The 18,153-nt window shown below is 46.9% G+C and overlaps 1 protein-coding gene across 1 annotated transcript in view; it reads right to left on the reverse strand.

Annotated features, from left to right (window-relative positions):
• Nucleotides 1-9,046, reverse strand: part of plekhh1 (pleckstrin homology domain containing, family H (with MyTH4 domain) member 1) — a 31,873-nt gene extending 22,827 nt beyond the window's left edge. Inside the window, exons 1-3 of the mRNA XM_056425794.1 lie at nucleotides 8,474-9,046; nucleotides 4,435-4,635; nucleotides 488-550 (exon numbers count right to left, since the gene is read on the reverse strand). Coding sequence (XP_056281769.1) covers nucleotides 488-550; nucleotides 4,435-4,599 — 228 coding nt within the window. The 5' untranslated portion in view covers nucleotides 4,600-4,635; nucleotides 8,474-9,046. The remainder of the gene's footprint in view (nucleotides 1-487; nucleotides 551-4,434; nucleotides 4,636-8,473) is intronic.
• Nucleotides 9,047-18,153: the final 9,107 nt, after the last annotated feature.

Raw genomic sequence — 18,153 nt, forward strand, 5'->3', positions numbered from 1 at the left:
CAACATCTTTTTTTTTACCATAGCACGATACATTTTTGTCCAATTGGCATGCAACTAATGCCAACATGTTCATAATTCAATGCCCAATCTTGTGATATGCGAAGGTATGCGCTCTACCGAGTGCCCGTTCTAGTTTATGGTGTCATTTCTATCACAAAGTAATTAACAAAGTTTATTTCCTGAGATCTATAAGATCTTAGCAGTTCATCAAAGCAGAAATAGTTACCCAAGAGCATTTGAGAGTATAGTAGATTTAACTTTACATTATATTCTTCAAACTTTCGCTAAATGCTTTTTTCCCCCTTAAAACGACCGACACAAAAGTGCATTCAAACAAAAAAAAGAACATTAATCCACCTTAATATCTGCAGTAATTGAGTTGCTAAGCAGTTAAATGCTCAATAAGGAACATGTGACATAAACGGTTGAAAGCTTGAAGTGTGCGGTAAAGAAAGTGTTTTTCACAAGCTGAGGAGCGCCTCTCCACCTGTTTCTCAGCACCCTCGGCACGCTGGTCAGCCTCCGTCACTCTCTGCTCCAGCTCCTGCATCTGGGAGAGAGAGAGAGAGAGAGACCATGGGTTCCTGTGACATCAGCTGATCTTGAAGAGTAACTTCTAATGTGAAGAAAGAAACCGGCTGAGAGAGAGAATGTGAATTTTGATGTTCAAGAATCAACTTCTCACGAGAGAAGAAGCAGGATAATCTTTTCTAAATCCCAGAGGCCCTTAGGGAGGGGCCCGACATCTTCTCACTGGTCAAACGACAAGAAAGAAAGAAAGAAGAAAGAAAGAAACGATGCGTGCGTGCACAAGCTTGCGTCACCTTTTGTGCAATCATGCAAACACCATCCATCCTGCAAGTATGCACACATCTACAAGTACCCTCACACACACACACACACACAGGACTCCTTTTCTTCTGAGCGCAGTGACCCAGGTGAAAGGAGAACAAACATACTAATGGATTCACTCTGCTCCAGAGATGCATTCAAATACCTCCCGTCATCTCGGTTTCCCTTCCCCTTTGTTTCCTTTCTGTCTCCCCTCTCGTCACCCCCCCCCCCCCCCTCCCATCTGAAGTGTGTATCCACTACTTTGACGCATTATTCTTCGTTACATCCTCGACCTGTATATTCTTTTAGCTAACTCTTCCAACCTATACGCTATTTTTCATTATATTATTCAACATCTATCTGTTTACCTCCAACTATTTATTATCCGTAGATTCCAGCTGAAGAACTGTGCATTTTGTTCTCATTACTCTCAGTTAATTATCACTAATCATCAATCAGCACTTTTCTCTCTTTACCTCCGTTTACTTCTCTTTGTTCATTTGTTCACGGACGTTCATTTGAATAAGAGAGGAGGCCGGAATAATAATTAATAGAGGGCTCTGGACTTTAATCATTGACCGTTTGTAACTCAGCTCCACCGTTATGTCTGCTCACACATTCATTCAGTCGCCATGGAGACGGATAACAGGCTTCATCATGTTTTATAAGGCCGTAAAAATAAAGACAAAAATCATCTTAAAACCTCACAAGAAATCAAACTTCTTGAGTTTGACTCCTTCCCTCACTCTCTCCTCCCCTCTCTCCTTCCCTCTCTCTCCTTCCCTCTCTCCTTCCCTCACTCTCTCCTCCCCTCTCTCCTTCCCTCTCTCTCTCCTTCCCTCTCTCCTCCCCTCTCTCCTTCCCTCACTCTCTCCTTCCCTCACTCTCTCCTCCCCTCTCTCCTCCCCTCTCTCCTCCCCTCTCACCTCCCCTCTCACCTTCCCTCTCTCCACCCATCACTCTCTCCTTCCCTCATTCCTCCCTCACTCCTCCCCTCACTCTCTCCTTCCCTCTCTCCACCCATCACTCTCTCCTTCCCTCATTCCTCCCTCTCTCTCCTCCCATCACTCTCTTCCCCCTCTCTCCTTCCTTCTCTCCTCCACTCTCTCCCTCCCTCTCTCCTCCCCTCTCTCCTCCCCTCTCTCCTTCCCTCACTCCTCCCCTCACTCCTCCCCTCACTCCTCCCCTCTCTCCTTTCCCTCACTCACTCGCAGTTAGCCTCTTGGGGGGAGGGGGGGGTGAACGCCATGGCACACACACCCACCTCCACGTTTCTTCCCTTTCTTCCCCCCCCCCCCCGATGTCTTTCCATCTCAAAGTGGGTCAGTGTGCATTAAAGACTCCAAACTTGGCAGCGGAGGAGGTGAAGAGCGCGAATCAGACTTTTCCAAACAGTAATAACATGACGCCATCGGAGTCACTCAGCAATCCCCCCCCCCCCCATGAAAAAAACAACCAGTCAGCAGCACAGGCCTCCACTTAAACCCCACTCAGAGCTGTGTGTGTGTGTGTGGTTGTGCATGTGTGTTTATGAGAGAAGCAGTGAAAGAGAAACTTTGGAGATTAATTAGTTTATTTTCTAGCCCAATAAATAAACATGGTGCATGCTGGGAATTGACTGGACGTGTAATGAATCAGTTGAAATTAAAAGCCAATGTGTGTATTCAAACAGTGCGTTTGTACAGCGTGTGGATGTGGGTTCCACTTCCTGTTGTAACTACGTCTTTATTGGTGGTAAAGGGGATAAAGTTGGCATTATTCTATATTATTTCTTCCTGTCAAAGAAAATCCTGAAGAAAAAAAAAGGAAACCGCAAATCAATCCACTTCCTGTATTACTACATGTCGACTTCCCCACTGACACACACTCAGGTCCATGTTGTCCTTCTGAAGACAGACATCTTTAAAGCAGCTCACACATACGTACTATTAATTCTTAAAGGGCCGGTAAATGTGACTCAAACAGGGATAATAGTGAATTTGTTGGGGACTATTTTCTGCTGCGGATGAGAACACATCTCGTATTATTAAGCATCAAGTAGCCAGTTTACAAGCTAACGTTAGACCAATACAAGAGCTGAACATCGGGATGGGACGTGATTGGTCGATACAAGTCGGACTACAAACAGAAACTAGAATGGTACGGTTCCCGGTCAGAGTTGGTATGATCTCATCTACACTCGCGGACATCATTTTCGTCACTATTTTTCTTCTTGTGAATGAGAGAAGACGAGCTGCTAAGTTCTGAGTTGTGTGTGTGTGTGTGTAAACACACAGTCACACAGTCACACACAGTCACACACACGTAAACACACAGTCACACACGTAAACACACATTCACACACACGTAAACACAGTCACACACACGTAAACACAGTCACACACACGTAAACACACAGTCACACACACGTAAACACACAGTCACACACAGTCACACACACGTAAACACACAGTCACACACACGTAAACACACAGTCACACACACGTAAACACAGTCACACACACGTAAACACAGTCACACACACGTAAACACACAGTCACACACACGTAAACACACAGTCACACACAGTCACACACACGTAAACACACAGTCACACACACGTAAACACACAGTCACACAGTCACACACACGTAAACACACAGTCACACACAGTCACACACACGTAAACACACAGTCACACACACGTAAACACAGTCACACACACGTAAACACACAGTCACACACAGTCACACACACGTAAACACACAGTCACACACACGTAAACACAGTCACACACACGTAAACACACAGTCACACACACGTAAACACACAGTCACACACACGTAAACACAGTCACACACACGTAAACACAGTCACACACACGTAAACACACAGTCACACACAGTCACACACACGTAAACACACAGTCACACACACGTAAACACACAGTCACACACACGTAAACACACAGTCACACACACGTAAACACACAGTCACACAGTCACACACACGTAAACACACAGTCACACAGTCACACACGTAAACACACAGTCACACACACGTAAACACACAGTCACACACACGTAAACACACAGTCACACACACGTAAACACACAGTCACACACAGTCACACACACGTAAACACACAGTCACACACAGTCACACACACGTAAACACACAGTCACACACACGTAAACACACAGTCACACACACGTAAACACACAGTCACACACAGTCACACACACAGTCACACAGTCACACACACGTAAACACACAGTCACACACACGTAAACACACAGTCACACACACGTAAACACACAGTCACACAGATCAATGTCTGATGGAGTTGCCGTGCCGACTCATACATCCCTGAAGCTTCTCCATGATGTCATTTCCCCCCCTTTCTCATTTCCTCCCCCTCTCCTTTCTTCCCCCTCTCATTTCCCCCCCCTCTCATTTCCTCCCCCTCTCCTTCCCCCCCTCTCCTTTCCTCCCCCTCTCATTTCCCCTCTCATTTCCCCCTCTCATTTCCTCCCCCTCTCATTTCCTCCCCCTCTCATTTCCCCCTCTCATTTCCTCCCCCTCTCCTTTCCTCCCCCTCTCCTTTCCTCCCCCTCTCACCTTCTCTGCCAGCAGCTCTCGGATGTTCCCGGCCTGCAGCCGGAACCTCAGCAGCTGCATCTCCAGAGCGATGCAGCGCTTCTGCCAGTCCACGCCGGCCTCTCGCACGTCACCGGACCCGCCGCCTCCAACGCCGCCGCCGCCGCTCTCCAGCACGTCGGCCATGCCTGGGGGGCTCCGCCTCCGGACTCAAGACTCCCGCTGAAACACAAGAAGACACAAAGTCTACTCAGACGTGGTTTACCAAATCAGAATCTGCAGGCAGTGAATGACACGTCACATGAAGTCGTCATGGTGACCGGCTCCTGTTTTCACTTTTCGGCCTCAGAGGAGAGAAACAAGCGTGATTCAGCCTCTGTGAATTCTCTCCGTGGGCTTCACTACCCGTGATTCAGGGAGGAAACATGACGCGGCGACTGAAGTCAAGCCGAAGCCTCCTCTCACTTCACACGTCGCCCCCGTGACCCCGTGACCCCGTGACCTCGGAGCCGAAACGTTTCACCTGAAACAAAGCATGCGTCTCGGAGGGAGAATCCTTCTTTCCCTTTTTTCCCCCGTCTCTCCGCACGCCCACACACACTGAACAAAACCTCAGCAGGGAGGCTCTGTGTCCATCTTTCTCCCTCTCTCCTACCTTCTCTCCTCTCCTCCCCTCGCTCCTTCCCTCTCCTCTCTCCTTCACTCACTCTCTCCTCCCCTCACTCACTCTCTTTCTCCCTGTTTCCTTCCCTCACTCACTCTCTTTCTCCCTCTCTCCTCCCCTCACTCACTCTCTTTCTCCCTGTTTCCTTCCCTCACTCTCTCCTCAAGCACTTCTCCCATCTCTCCTTACCTCTCTCTCTCCCTCTCTCTCTCTCCCCCTCGTCGTGCAATCCCTTCTTAATTACAAGGCAAGAGTGAAACGGGATCCTGCGGCGGCACAATGGTGTATTTCTGCATGACAGTCCCATCACAACTAGAGGGGGGGGGGGGGGAGTAGGGGAATGGGGGGATGGGGGAAAGGGGGTGGGGGGTCAGCTCGCCTCTGCAAAATAAAAGAGGAAAGAATGTGTGAGAATGAATGGGGGCCGAGGGCTGAATGTGGGTTGTTTTTTACCTGAGGAGGGGTTGACCGGGCGGTTATTCTTCTCTGGGCCCGGTACTCATTCACAAAAGGTTTAAGGCCCCCCCCCTCCCCCCTTCTATCCCCCCCTCCCCCGACTGCGTGGACTCAATGAAAGTCTTATCATCTGGAGATATAGAAGTCACCGTAACGATCAGCTCTTTGGGGGGATTACAACTCACGAGAGCCGACGCGACGACTCGAGACTCCGGAACCAGACGAGGTTATAAATAACGAGGTTTAAAAAAGAGCTTAAAGTTAAAAAGTGCAGCACAGACTCACACGGCTCCGCCAGACACCGACGGCAGCCGAGCAGACGGTCCAAAGTCCGGCAGCTGGAGCGGCACCGCGGCGCTCCCTACAATTAAAGCTGCTCGGAAGTGCAGGCCTCGCTCACTAATTACAGAAGCCTCCGCACGGGGCCGGGCGGTCGAGGTTTACGTCGCACCGCTCGCTCTCTACCCGGGGGAAAGACTGGAGAGGTCAAGCGAAGGAGCTCAGACAGCCGGGTGCGAACAGGACGTGTACCGGTCGAACGCTCGCTGCAACGCTGTGTCGATCTCCCCCGGGACAAGGGTTCAGGGAAATGATAACACTGAGGAGGACGAGGACGAAGGGCAGCCAGAGGTTCAAGAAAAAAGGTTCCTCTCTCCGCATGGGTGAGCATTCGGATAAGAAATTAACCCCGCACTGCTATCCTGTCAAGAATGAGGTCATTCTACCTGTGTGTGAGAAAGAGAGAGAAAGAGAGAGAGGGAGTGTGTGAGTAAGTGTGAGAGTGAGAGAGAGAGAGAGAGAGAGAGTGTGTGTGTGTCTGTATGAGAGTGAGAGAGAGAGAGTGTGTGTGTGTTTGTGTGAGAGTGAGAGTGAGAGAGGAATACAGAGGGAGGGGGAGAGAGAGAGAGAGTGTGTGTGCATCTGTGTGTGCATGTGTGTGTGTGTGTGAGAGAGCGAGAGGGAGGGGAAAAGAGAGAGACAGAGAGTGTGTGTGCATGTGTGTGTGTGAGAGTGAGACAGAGAGAGAGGGAAAGAAGAAGAAAAGAAGCCAAGATAACAAAAACAAGCGTTGCAGGATCTCCTGTTTGGTACCAGAGGCCCACCCAGAGTGTGAGAGGTGCATGATGGGAAGTCCCAGAGTGTGAGAGGTGCATGATGGGAAGTCCCAGGAGAACGGTGGCTCCTCTCCTGGGAGCTTCTTCTTCACCTCCAATCGAGCTGCCAGAAAGTGTGTGTGGGGGGGGAGGAGAAGCGAATGGAAAATGCCACCGCGGCAACCCGGCGGGCCCCGTTTCTACGGCAACCGCTTCCCACCGACGCCTCTTATTTTTAACGCCGTCGTTCCTTCAGACCGCGACGGAGGTTTGATGCCCGGAGAGGAGAGACGTCATTCAAGATCTGTCGCGTGAGAACTGATCTCAAGTCAGTCCTTCCATTGACTTCAACCTCCTTTAATCACCACGTATTCAAACACACGCGCACACACACACACACACACACACACACACACACACACACACACACACACACACACGCACACACACACACACACTCCGGGCCGGTCGTAAGTCTTCAGCGCTTTGCTTACCAGAACTCAAGACAGACACAGATGGAGAAACACACGAAATAGATTGGAAACAGACACACGTGCGCACACACACACACACACACACACACACTGCTGAGCATGCAGCTCCGGTGATGTAAGTGATTAGGTGGGTCAGTGATATCATCCCCACCAGACGTCGTTCAATCTCGCCGAGGTCCGACTCGGCTTCCCCATGTTTTTTTGGCAGACCCCCGCTCCCCACACACACACACACACACCCATCAAATAACTCCTCTCAAACGGGAGCATGTGGTGTGGATCTGGGTCACTCGCTTGCACATTCGTGTCAGCGTGGCACAGAGAGTCAAGTACGAGGGCGTTAAATATTGTTTTATCTTCTCCTCCGTCGAGAAGGCCCGTTTCAATTAGTGACCTCACTATATAAATTGGAGGGGAGGGTCTCCAATGCAGCGACGCACGTCTTAAACCTTTGACCTTGTGATGTTTGGAGCGTCGATGAATAACAGTGTGCGTCCAGTTTTTTTCTTCTTCTTCGTATTATTATTATTCCCTCTCCTCCTGCAGCACCTTTCCCACCCTTCCTCCCTCCTACCCTCCTTCCCTAGGCATCGTTTCCTCCCACCTCTCTCCCGGCTCACAGGTTAATGACAGGCCTTTGCAAACTGACCACACACTCATTATCAGCCTCTCTAAATACAGGCCCGGACATTCTTCTGTGCTGAGATGTAAACATCTACCTTCTGCAGCTCCTCTGTCCTACACACACACACACACACACACACAGCACTGTGTGGTGTATGTGTGTGTGTGTGTGTGTGTGTGTGTGTGTGTGTGCGGAAGATGTGCAGCTCTACGGCTGCAGAGGTCAGACCGGATCAGATTCATGTGTGACATGCAGGAGGAGAGGAGCATGCACATGTGGCAACACACATACACACGTACACACCCACCCACCCACACACACACACACACACCATGTCCTCAAGAAGTCATGCAAAAGCAAGCCAGAAGATGTATTTTTGTTTCACACACGCACACGCACATATATACACACACACACACGCACACACACACACACACACACACACACACACACACGCACACGCACACACACATGGGGTCAGTGCCCTGAGGGCGAGCAGTGGGTAAAGAGAAAGAGGCCACATGGAACAGGTGTGCAGACAGTAAAACCGTCAGTCAGCAGAAGAAGAAGAAAAAAGAAGAAGAAGAAGAAAAAAAGAGAAATACTTGATCCGGGCTCCTCAGCTGCGGCTTACTTCCTCGCGCTTTTGCTTCAACTAAAACAAACAACAACAACAACAACAGCAGCAGCGCGTGCTATAGAAGAGGCTCCTCCACAGCTCCTTTACCTTGTGACTGTGCTGCCTCTCCTCCTCCTCCTCCCCTTCCAGTCGGCTCTCTCCGCTCACGGGCACCTTCCCCGATAGTTCGTCGCAACTCGGCTCATAACTTCCTCTCCGTTTTTCATTCCTCTTCTAATATCCTTGCGTTTCTTCTCTCGCGCACGCGCAGTGGTTCATGTCTGGAGGAGTCCTGAGTCCCCCGGGTCCCGGTCGTGGTCCCAGTGCCGGTCCCGTTGCTGCTGCTCGCTGGTCCGTCGCGGTGCTCCTCAGTGGGACTTCCCTGTGAGCTCCATTCAACAGACTCATCCCATATTCCTTTAAAGGGCCCGATGCGGATCAGGTTTCTGCAGGACTCCGGCCCCCCCTCGCTGCGCAGGAGATCGCGTTCAGGCTGGCTCCACTCGCTTTTTTTCCTTCTTCTTCTTTCTTTTCGGATGTAAACACAGTCTTGTGAGGAGGAGGAGGAGGGGAAGAAAGAAAACTGTGTTGCTTAGTTCATTTTTTCCTTCTGTGAATTTGACACAATCAAGATTTTGTGCAGGAACTCTTACTTTGAAAAACACATAGCCCTACTTTTGTACGTATATACTAATTAATAATTATATATTAATGAATTGCTTTATTTTATATTGTATCTTTTTGCACTGTAGCCTATTCGTCGTTGAGTTTGCAAACACTTTAAAAACACTAAAATAAAGACTTTGTGAAGTTAAGACTTTCTAGATTTACGCCAAAATAACTATATTCTGGAAGGCGATACTTTTTTTATAGATTACATTCGATTTAAATTAGATTTTACTTTATTCATCCCCAAGGGGAAATTTCTTGCAGCAGCAAACTTTTTTTTACTTTTTACAAATATACAATAAAAATAAAATAGCAGGGCATGATACATTTAAGAATTTAAATAATAAAGGAAATGAAAATGTAAAAAAAAAAAAAAAGTGTATCCAGTGTCTCTAAAGTATAAAGTAACAGCAATACAATAAAATAAAATACTTTTTCCGACTGTGAATTGTACACATTCGCTGGTCAATATTGTGCACGTTCCTGCTCTTTTACTTTGAAAAACAGATATCCCTACATTTGTACATATCTCTTGTAGTTTTTACATACTTATTATTGGTATTCCTTTATTTTTACATTATATCTCTTGAATTTTGCAGTGTAGCCTATTGAAAAAACACTAACGACCTTCTAACCCTTGTAGCCTGACACACTGAAGACGCCTTCCACACATGTTTTAAGACATATTTAAATACTCTGATTTGAACAATAATTGAAAGAAAAGTTAAATTAATGCGGTAACAAGTCTGCAATCACAGGCGAGAGCACACATGTTAGCTAGCTAGTTTCACATGGCGTGTAAACACTAACAAGAGTCTAGCTAGCTCTGTGGATAGCGACGCTCGAAGCTAAGCGCTAACGTTAACGTGATGATCTGTTTGTGACGGCGGTGCTGATGTGAAAACGCGTCGACCTTTTACGACTGAAGGTTCATCACCTGTGTTCATTAACAACAACTGTATTAATATCAACCGGACTCATAGAAATGTTGAGCTAATCGCGTCACTAACATCAGCGTGCTCACACGATGCTAACGCAGTGCTAGCGCAATGATTTTAGTTACTTTTTTAGTAACAATAAGCAAAACACATTTTTGAGTCGGATGGGGGTCTTAAAGTTGTCTAATTTGAAGCGGTTTGTATATTACCTCTGATTTAAAAAATCAAGACCACCTTGAGGGCGCGTTGCGAAGTCCAACTTTTAAGGTATTTTAGTAGTCTAATTACAAGCGTGCTTGTTTATTGGCAAGGCTTTCCAGGCCGGAGCTTTACTGGCATCACGAGCTGTTCCACCGCTGCGTGGAGCTTTGAGACCGTAATGAATCGTTATCTGGGTGGTAGAAGAATAAGCGAGGGGGGGGGGGATATAATTTGGGAAGTTTTTGAGACCGCACCAACAAAATACAAGTGAGGTCTGGCCTTCATTCTCTAAAACCTCATAAGGATTCCCCCCCTTCGAATGTCAGAAATAGTTCACCGTGACGCCGTTTTTTAATCAGCGGTCGCCGGCTTCAGAAACAAATGGAGCCCGATCAAAGAGGCGGGATGATCACTTCCCTTTCTTGTGGCCTTCGCACATCTCCATCTGGAACATTATATATATATATACACTACCGTTCAAAAGTTTGGGATCACCCAGACAATTTCGTGTCTTCCATGAAAAATCACACTTTTATTTATCAAATGAATATAAAATATAGTCAAGACATTGACAAGGTTAGAAATAATGATTAATATTTGAAGTATTAATTTTGTTCTTCAAACTTCAAGCTCAAAGGAAGGCCAGTTATAGCTTATATCACCAGCATAACTGTTTTCAGCTGTGCTAACATAATTGCACAAGGGTTTTCTAATCACATTAGTCTTCTAAGGCGATTAGCAAACACAATGTACCATTAGAACACTGGAGTGATAGTTGATGGAAATGGGCCTCTATACACCTATGGAGATATTTCATTTAGAAACCAGACGCTTCCACCTAGAATAGTCATTTACCACATTAACAATGTATAGAGTGTATTTCTGATTAATTTAATGTTTTCTTTATTGAAAAAACAGTGCTTTTCTTTGAAAAATAAAGTCATTTCTAAGTGATCCCAAACTTTTGAACGGTAGTGTATATATATATATATATATATATGTATTTATATATATAACGCCGGTCTGATCGTTTGGATTGTTGCGCGAAAATAAGCGAGCGTTTAGCTAACGTTGACATAGCGCCAGAAGCTACCTCCACGTCAGTACAACAGGGCGTGAGAACAAGAAACACGCTTTCCACCTCGCCGTGACGTAGCAATGCAGCGGCGGCTACATGAAGGTAGATTTGAGTCTTTATTAACGCGAACATAAAATCTACCTTCATACGTCTCGTGCTAACAGGCGAGTTTATTTTGGGACCGGACGATTCACACGAACAAAAGCCTTCTGGTCTGGTTCAAGCTGTATTTATTCATCATTCTTATGATATAACCTGTGAAGTGTTACTCAGTTCCTAAAAGCCAATTCAAGACTATTCAGGGCCTTTATTTCAATATTGACTCTGCAGTAAAGGTTTGAGTGCTTTGCAGTACCGATACGGCCCTTCATGTCTAAATTGACCCCTAATGGATTCCTCTGGAACAATGCTGAGAAATGTTTGCATTAAACTAACGTGTGTGTGTGTGTGTGTGCGCGCTTCCAAAAAAACTCCATGCTGATAAAAAGATTTGCTCTGGAAGTGGAAGGCGTGAGGCTCGAGGCTCAGCCTTGTGCTGCGCAATAAGTCAAAACAAACTGGGGGCAGGACAGAGGGAGTTTAAGGCCAGTTTCACCAAGTGTGTGCAGATTAAAGTGTTCTTACAGCGAGTTGACCTCCGGAGCTGCTCGGTGACCCCCGGACGGTGACCCCGGGAGAGATGGGAGAACCGAAAGGAGGAGCTGCTCCGAAGACACGTCGTCCAGGACACTGAAGATGCGAGGCGGAGAGAACGAGAAAAAGAGAAAAAGATGACTATTTTGTAGAAAAGTCTATATTTAGTATATTCCTGTCAACAAAATCCTGTTAAAAAGGACCGAAACCAAGAAGCTTATTTTTAAGACGCAATCAAAAACCCATCGAGCCATGCGCCTCTATTACAATCAGCACTGTGGTTAATTCAAAGTCACACACACACACACACACACACACACACACACACACACACACACACACACACACACACACACACACACACACACACACACACACACACTGGCCCGCTGTTGGAAACACTCATTAACTCTCCAAAGCAGTTGCTAACAACGACTCATTTAGGAAGTTATTGAGAGTTTATGAAGCGTGAAAGTTTATACTTTTTTAAAAAGCTTTCCATCTTTAATTGGACACGATGTCATCGTTCATTTGTTGACGACAACGTTGCATGCTTCTTCTTTCTACCGTTCTTTCGAGTTCTGCTTTAACCGTGATGACCCAGTCAGTCCACCGGGTTCAGGAGGGTTCACACTGACACGTTTGTCACAACTGTTTATTTTCCAAAAGCTCCTCCCCGCCAAAATAAAACAAAGAAAAATAATCTGCTTCCAGTTTTCAGTGTCCGACGTAGACTCACTCCTTCCACTCGCATTTCAAAACCATAATTTCAGCAAGTTTGTTTTTTAGGATGACTTTGTGCTTATTTCTTTTTTACGATGACTTCGCGCTTGTTTATTTTTGGGATGACGTTGCATGCTTTTCTTTGCTTTTATTCGACCAAAAACCTGCTTTTTTATTGACTTGTGTTCTTGTTTTTCAATGCGTTTACTTTATGTGCTTGTATTGTGCACATATTCCAGGAGTTTTTCAGTTTGAATTTTAAAAAAAAGCCTCCCACAACATAAATACAGACGACTGGATCCAGATGTCAAAGGTCGGTTTAATGACTGTCTTAGACCCGATGAGATGCTTCCAGCCACTTGTCTTGCCCCTCTTAACAGCACCGAAGCAGAGCATTTACCCCCTTTTTTTTATCACATGTCGACTGCCTATTTAACCACTGGAGATGTTGTTAGGCTAACAAATAGCTTCTCCTTCTCTTCCCCTCTCTGATGTCCTTTTGAGCATTTTATTGCTGCTTGGCCAGCCGCGCTGGAACCACAGAGGGAGTGGAGTGCGATGGAAACTCCATATAAAAAAGAAAATAAACCAAACTCAAAGTTTAACAGCAACAATTTGAGAGTGAGAGAGCGAGAGCGAGATGATAGCACGTTGGACACTGAAGTGTGTGTGTGTGGGGGGGCTGAACATGCATTATGAGTTTTTATGACGGAAAGAACTCCTCGCCATTTCATTCTTCACCCTCTGTGATAACAAGACCGTTAACTCTTTTCTCCCCTTTGCCTCTTCACCCCGTGTGAGTGTGTGTGTGTGTGTGTGTGTGTTTCTCTTGTTCGGTGTGCTTCCTCCTCCTCCCTCCTCTGTGTGTGTGGTCTTGCTTTCAATCATTTTACTTTACGTTTTTTACAAGTTACACCTTACCTCACATGATTAGACAACCAACAACAACAAATAAATAAAAATAAAAACCAGACGAGGCCAGAAAAACAGGGACATAAATCATCATCCTCCATATTGATTGACTATAACAATTACATTCATATCATTCTTACCACCAATTCATTTTCAATTCAAGCAGGCTACTTTTATACCAGAGTTCTTAAAAGAACCAGTTCCATAAAGAGTTCTTCAAAGAACCTATAAAGTTGTCTCAAATGAAATAATGGTTCTTCAGGAGGTGATGGTTCTTCGTAGAACCACAAAGCCTTTAAAGAACCATTTGAGAACCATGATGGTTCTGTGTGTGTAGCTGCTGAACGCTACCCTGTGTCGTCTATAATTGGGCCTGTGTGCTGCTGGGAATGAGCAGGTGTACAGTGCGGGGTGTTTTTAGAGCATTCAGCTGCCGCTGAAGACTCCAGGAGAGCGACCCAGAGCAGAGAGTATAAAATACCACTGAATACTTAGGACCATGTGATATTTCAGTTTTTCTTTTTTAATAAATGTAAAAAAAAATCTACATTTCAGTTTTTTTCTGTCAAGATGGGGTGCTGAGTGAACATTAATGAGAAATAAAATGAACTTTTTTGATTTTAACAAATGGCTGCAATGAAACAAAGAGTGACACATTTAAAGGGGTCTGGATACGCAATCTCAAAACAAAGCTCCCTCAAGCCGAGTGGAGCTCCAGCTCCATGTGATAGCTCTCCGTGGGGTCATGTGACCTCTTTCAATGTTTTTCACTTTCCCCAAAGTCTTGTATTCAAAACAATCCCATTTGAATTTTTCCATAACACCGAACATGTGCAATAGACATAACACATTTTAAAAAGCACGGCCGTAAACACAGTCGGCCGCTGTTGGTCTGGTGGTGCGTTGTGAAGCAGAGAGCCGGTGGGAGCGCGTGGCCCCGTGATCCTTCAATCACAGGTGATGACTGTTTAGCCCCCTTTCGCAATAACACTCATTTTCATAAAAGCTGCACGTGCACACACGTGCACACACGTGCACACACGTGCACACACGTGCACATCTGTAAAACACACAAGTGGCTCTGCAATGCGTAAACAATGTGCAGCGTGAAGATCTAAATGACCTAAATGACCTGGCCTAGTCCTGTGGGTGACTCACCGCCGGGCCACAGGTATTGAATATAGTTTATATATATATATATATATATATATATATATATATATATATATAGATAGTCTAAAGTTGTGAAACTGTAGCCACGTTCACGTCCAGCGGTCACACATTCACAGCTACGGGCTCAAACAAGACTTTACCCCCTCTGGTGCCATGACTGATGCTTTAAAAAGCTCTCTCCTAAGAGCGCAAGGAAGGAGAGCGCAACGAAGGAGAGCGCAGCGAAGGAGAGCGCAGCGAAGGAGAGCGCAGCGAAGGAGAGCGGAACGAAGGAGAGCGGAACGAAGGAGAGCGGAACGAAGGAGAGCGCAGCGAAGGAGAGCGGAATGAAGGAGAGCACAGCGAAGGAGAGCGCAGCGAAGGAGAGCGGAACGAAGGAGAGCGGAACGAAGGAGAGCGTAGCGAAGGAGAGCGGAACGAAGGAGAGCAGAACGAAGGAGAGCGCAGCGAAGGAGAGCGTAGCGAAGGAGAGCGGAACGAAGGAGAGCGCAGCGAAGGAGAGCGTGCGGAACGAAGGAGAGCGGAACGAAGGAGAGCGGAACGAAGGAGAGCGGAACGAAGGAGAGCGCAGCGAAGGAGAGCGGAACGAAGGAGAGCGGAACGAAGGAGAGCGCAGCGAAGGAGAGTGATGCGGCCACCAAACGACTGAATTAAGAGTGAACGAGCGCCCGGGCGATGAAGAATGATGGAGCGAGTGACACGCAATGCCAGACAGCGTGCGTAATATGTGTTTATTCATTTGGGGAGAAGAAAAAGTAAAACACACACACGCAGTAAAACAGGGCGGAGGCCGAGAGGCGGAGGATGAGGCAATGTTACATGATCTGCTGGAGCTCGGGGACAAAGGAGAGCATGAGAGAATGAGATGGTTGTAAAGAGTGAGCCGTGTTCCACTCCTCCGGCGAGAGTTTGAGAGAGTGAGAGTGCTTTTTGCAAAAGGAGAGATGATGATAAGATCCGGCTTTCGATAAGCGTCTCTCTCTCTCTCTCTCTCTCTCTCTCTCTCTCGAACACGTACAGACAGGAAGTGAAGCTCGGGCGCTATCGTTTAAAAAAGAAAAAAAGAAAGCGGAAACGAGAATTCAAGGGTGGAGAAAGTGAGAGGCTAACTTTCAGACTCCATGTGACGCCGTGAGCTGGAGGAAGGACTCAAATATTCACGAGTATTATCAACAAAATTAAAGTAAAAAAATATACTGCCAGTGTTTATTAGATTAGTTAATACTGATCCAACAATTCATAAGCACCATGGACCTGTTGTTGCTGGCGGAGGTGGAGCGCATTTTAACTACTCGGGGTCCAACCTGAGGGTCACCGGATAAATCGGACCTGATGTGAGACGACGAATCAGACGGGGAAAAAACTAAAATAAAGTTCTTAATATTCAAGTTTTGGATTTTTCTCAAATCTTCCATTTTCATGGCACGCTGGATAATTAGTGTCTCGAACTTATCTTGTCAGACCGCCACGACAAGGCTTCAGCCAGCTGGGGGTTAGCTTAGCTTAGCTTAGCACACAGACTGGAAACAGGAGGCCGATGAAAATCCACCAGCTACCACGTCTAAAAGCTCACAAATTAACACATTAGAAGTACATAGAAAAGAATTCACTGATTTCTTGGCCTCACAGAGTCTATGAGAGCATAACAAAAGCTTCACACTGAGCTTTAGAGATGCAAAACAAGCCTCGACTCCACTTCCTCCGGGGGATGGGGGGATGGGGGGGATGTCCGCGTGAAACGTGTGAACGCATCTGGTCACCCCTAAGAGAAGACCTTCGTACGACCCGCGAACACGCGGCGGCGCTGTTGCCGTGTGTTCGATGCTTTTTAACCGCCGGAGGAAGAGACAGAGGAGTCACCCAACGACCACAAACATGCTAACGCCAACAAACTCTAAACAGCTCGCCATGAAAGTGTTCCCAAAAACCAGATGTGTTTATGAAGCTATAAATCCTGAGGTCAGTTTGTCATCTGCCAGCTATCTTCTGTGGAGGAGGAGAGGAGGAGACACCTTGAGGAGACACTGAGGAGACACCTTGAGGAGACACCTTGAGGAGACACTGAGGAGACACCTTGAGGAGACACTGAGGAGACACCTTGAGGAGACACCTTGAGGAGACACTGAGGAGACACCTTGAGGAGACACTGAGGAGACACCTTGAGGAGACACTGAGGAGACACCTTGAGGAGACACCTTGAGGAGACACCTTGAGGAGACACCTTGAGGAGACACTGAGGAGACACCTTGAGGAGACACCTTGAGGAGACACTGAGGAGACACCTTGAGGAGACACTGAGGAGACACCTTGATGAGACACTGAGGAGACACCTTGAGGAGACACTGAGGAGACACCTTGATGAGACACTGAGGAGACACCTTGAGGAGACACCTTGAGGAGACACCTTGAGGAGACACTGAGGAGACACCTTGAGGAGACACTGAGGAGACACCTTGAGCAGACACCTTGAGGAGACACTGAGGAGACACCTTGAGGAGACACTGAGGAGACACTGAGGAGACACCTTGAGGAGACACTGAGGAGACACTGAGGAGACACCTTGAGGAGACACTGAGGAGACACCTTGAGCAGACACCTTGAGGAGACACTGAGGAGACACCTTGAGGAGACACCTTGAGGAGACACTGAGGAGACACCTTGAGGAGACACTGAGGAGACACTGAGGAGACATGTGGGGGGGAGGGGGGATCCCTGTACCTAATGGTCTGTTGTTGTCGAGAAATTTTGCTCCAACCCCCATAAAAAGCAAAGTCAGAGGATCGCCGTGTGATATTTCAGCCCGGAACAAAGCCGTGGACCAGAGGGCAGACGCTAGCGTCCCGGTTATGTGTTGATAATAAAAATGGCTTCCTTTGAGATCGGATTTCACAAACTACGAGTTCTTGCTTCTTCTTTGACTGGGGGAAAGATGTGAGAAATATGAAATAGGTTTGCTAAGAAGAACACACACACACACACACACACACACACACACACACACACACACACACACATACACACACTCTGGCCTCATCCCACCTGGCCTTTTCTTTTCACACGTCAGCTTCTTTCATCTCGGGGAGCTGACGTCCTCCACTCAGAGTCAGAGACTCCCACAGCACTTTGGTTTAAGAGTGGGAGAAAAGGAAAGATTTGTAGGTGAAGAATGAAGAGAGAGAGGGGGGGGGGGGGCAAAGGAAGGGAGATGAGTGAGAGGAAAGGACTGAGGAGAGGTTAGGGTGGAGGGGGGGGCGGGGGGGGGTTGATGGTTTTAGCAGATTCAGGCTGAAGCAGACGAAGAAGAAGAAGAAGAAGAAGAAGAAGAAGAAGAAGAAGAAGAAGAAGAAGAAGAAGACAGAGAGGAAAAACAGTCTTCTGTTACTCAAGACCCATATGGTTGGTTTGTTGCCCGCCTGTGTGTGTGTCTGTCTGTGTGTGTGTGTGTGTCTGTCTGTGTGTGT

This window comes from Pseudoliparis swirei, chromosome 11 (assembly GCF_029220125.1).
Source record: "Pseudoliparis swirei isolate HS2019 ecotype Mariana Trench chromosome 11, NWPU_hadal_v1, whole genome shotgun sequence".
Classification (NCBI taxonomy): Eukaryota; Metazoa; Chordata; class Actinopteri; order Perciformes; family Liparidae; genus Pseudoliparis; species Pseudoliparis swirei.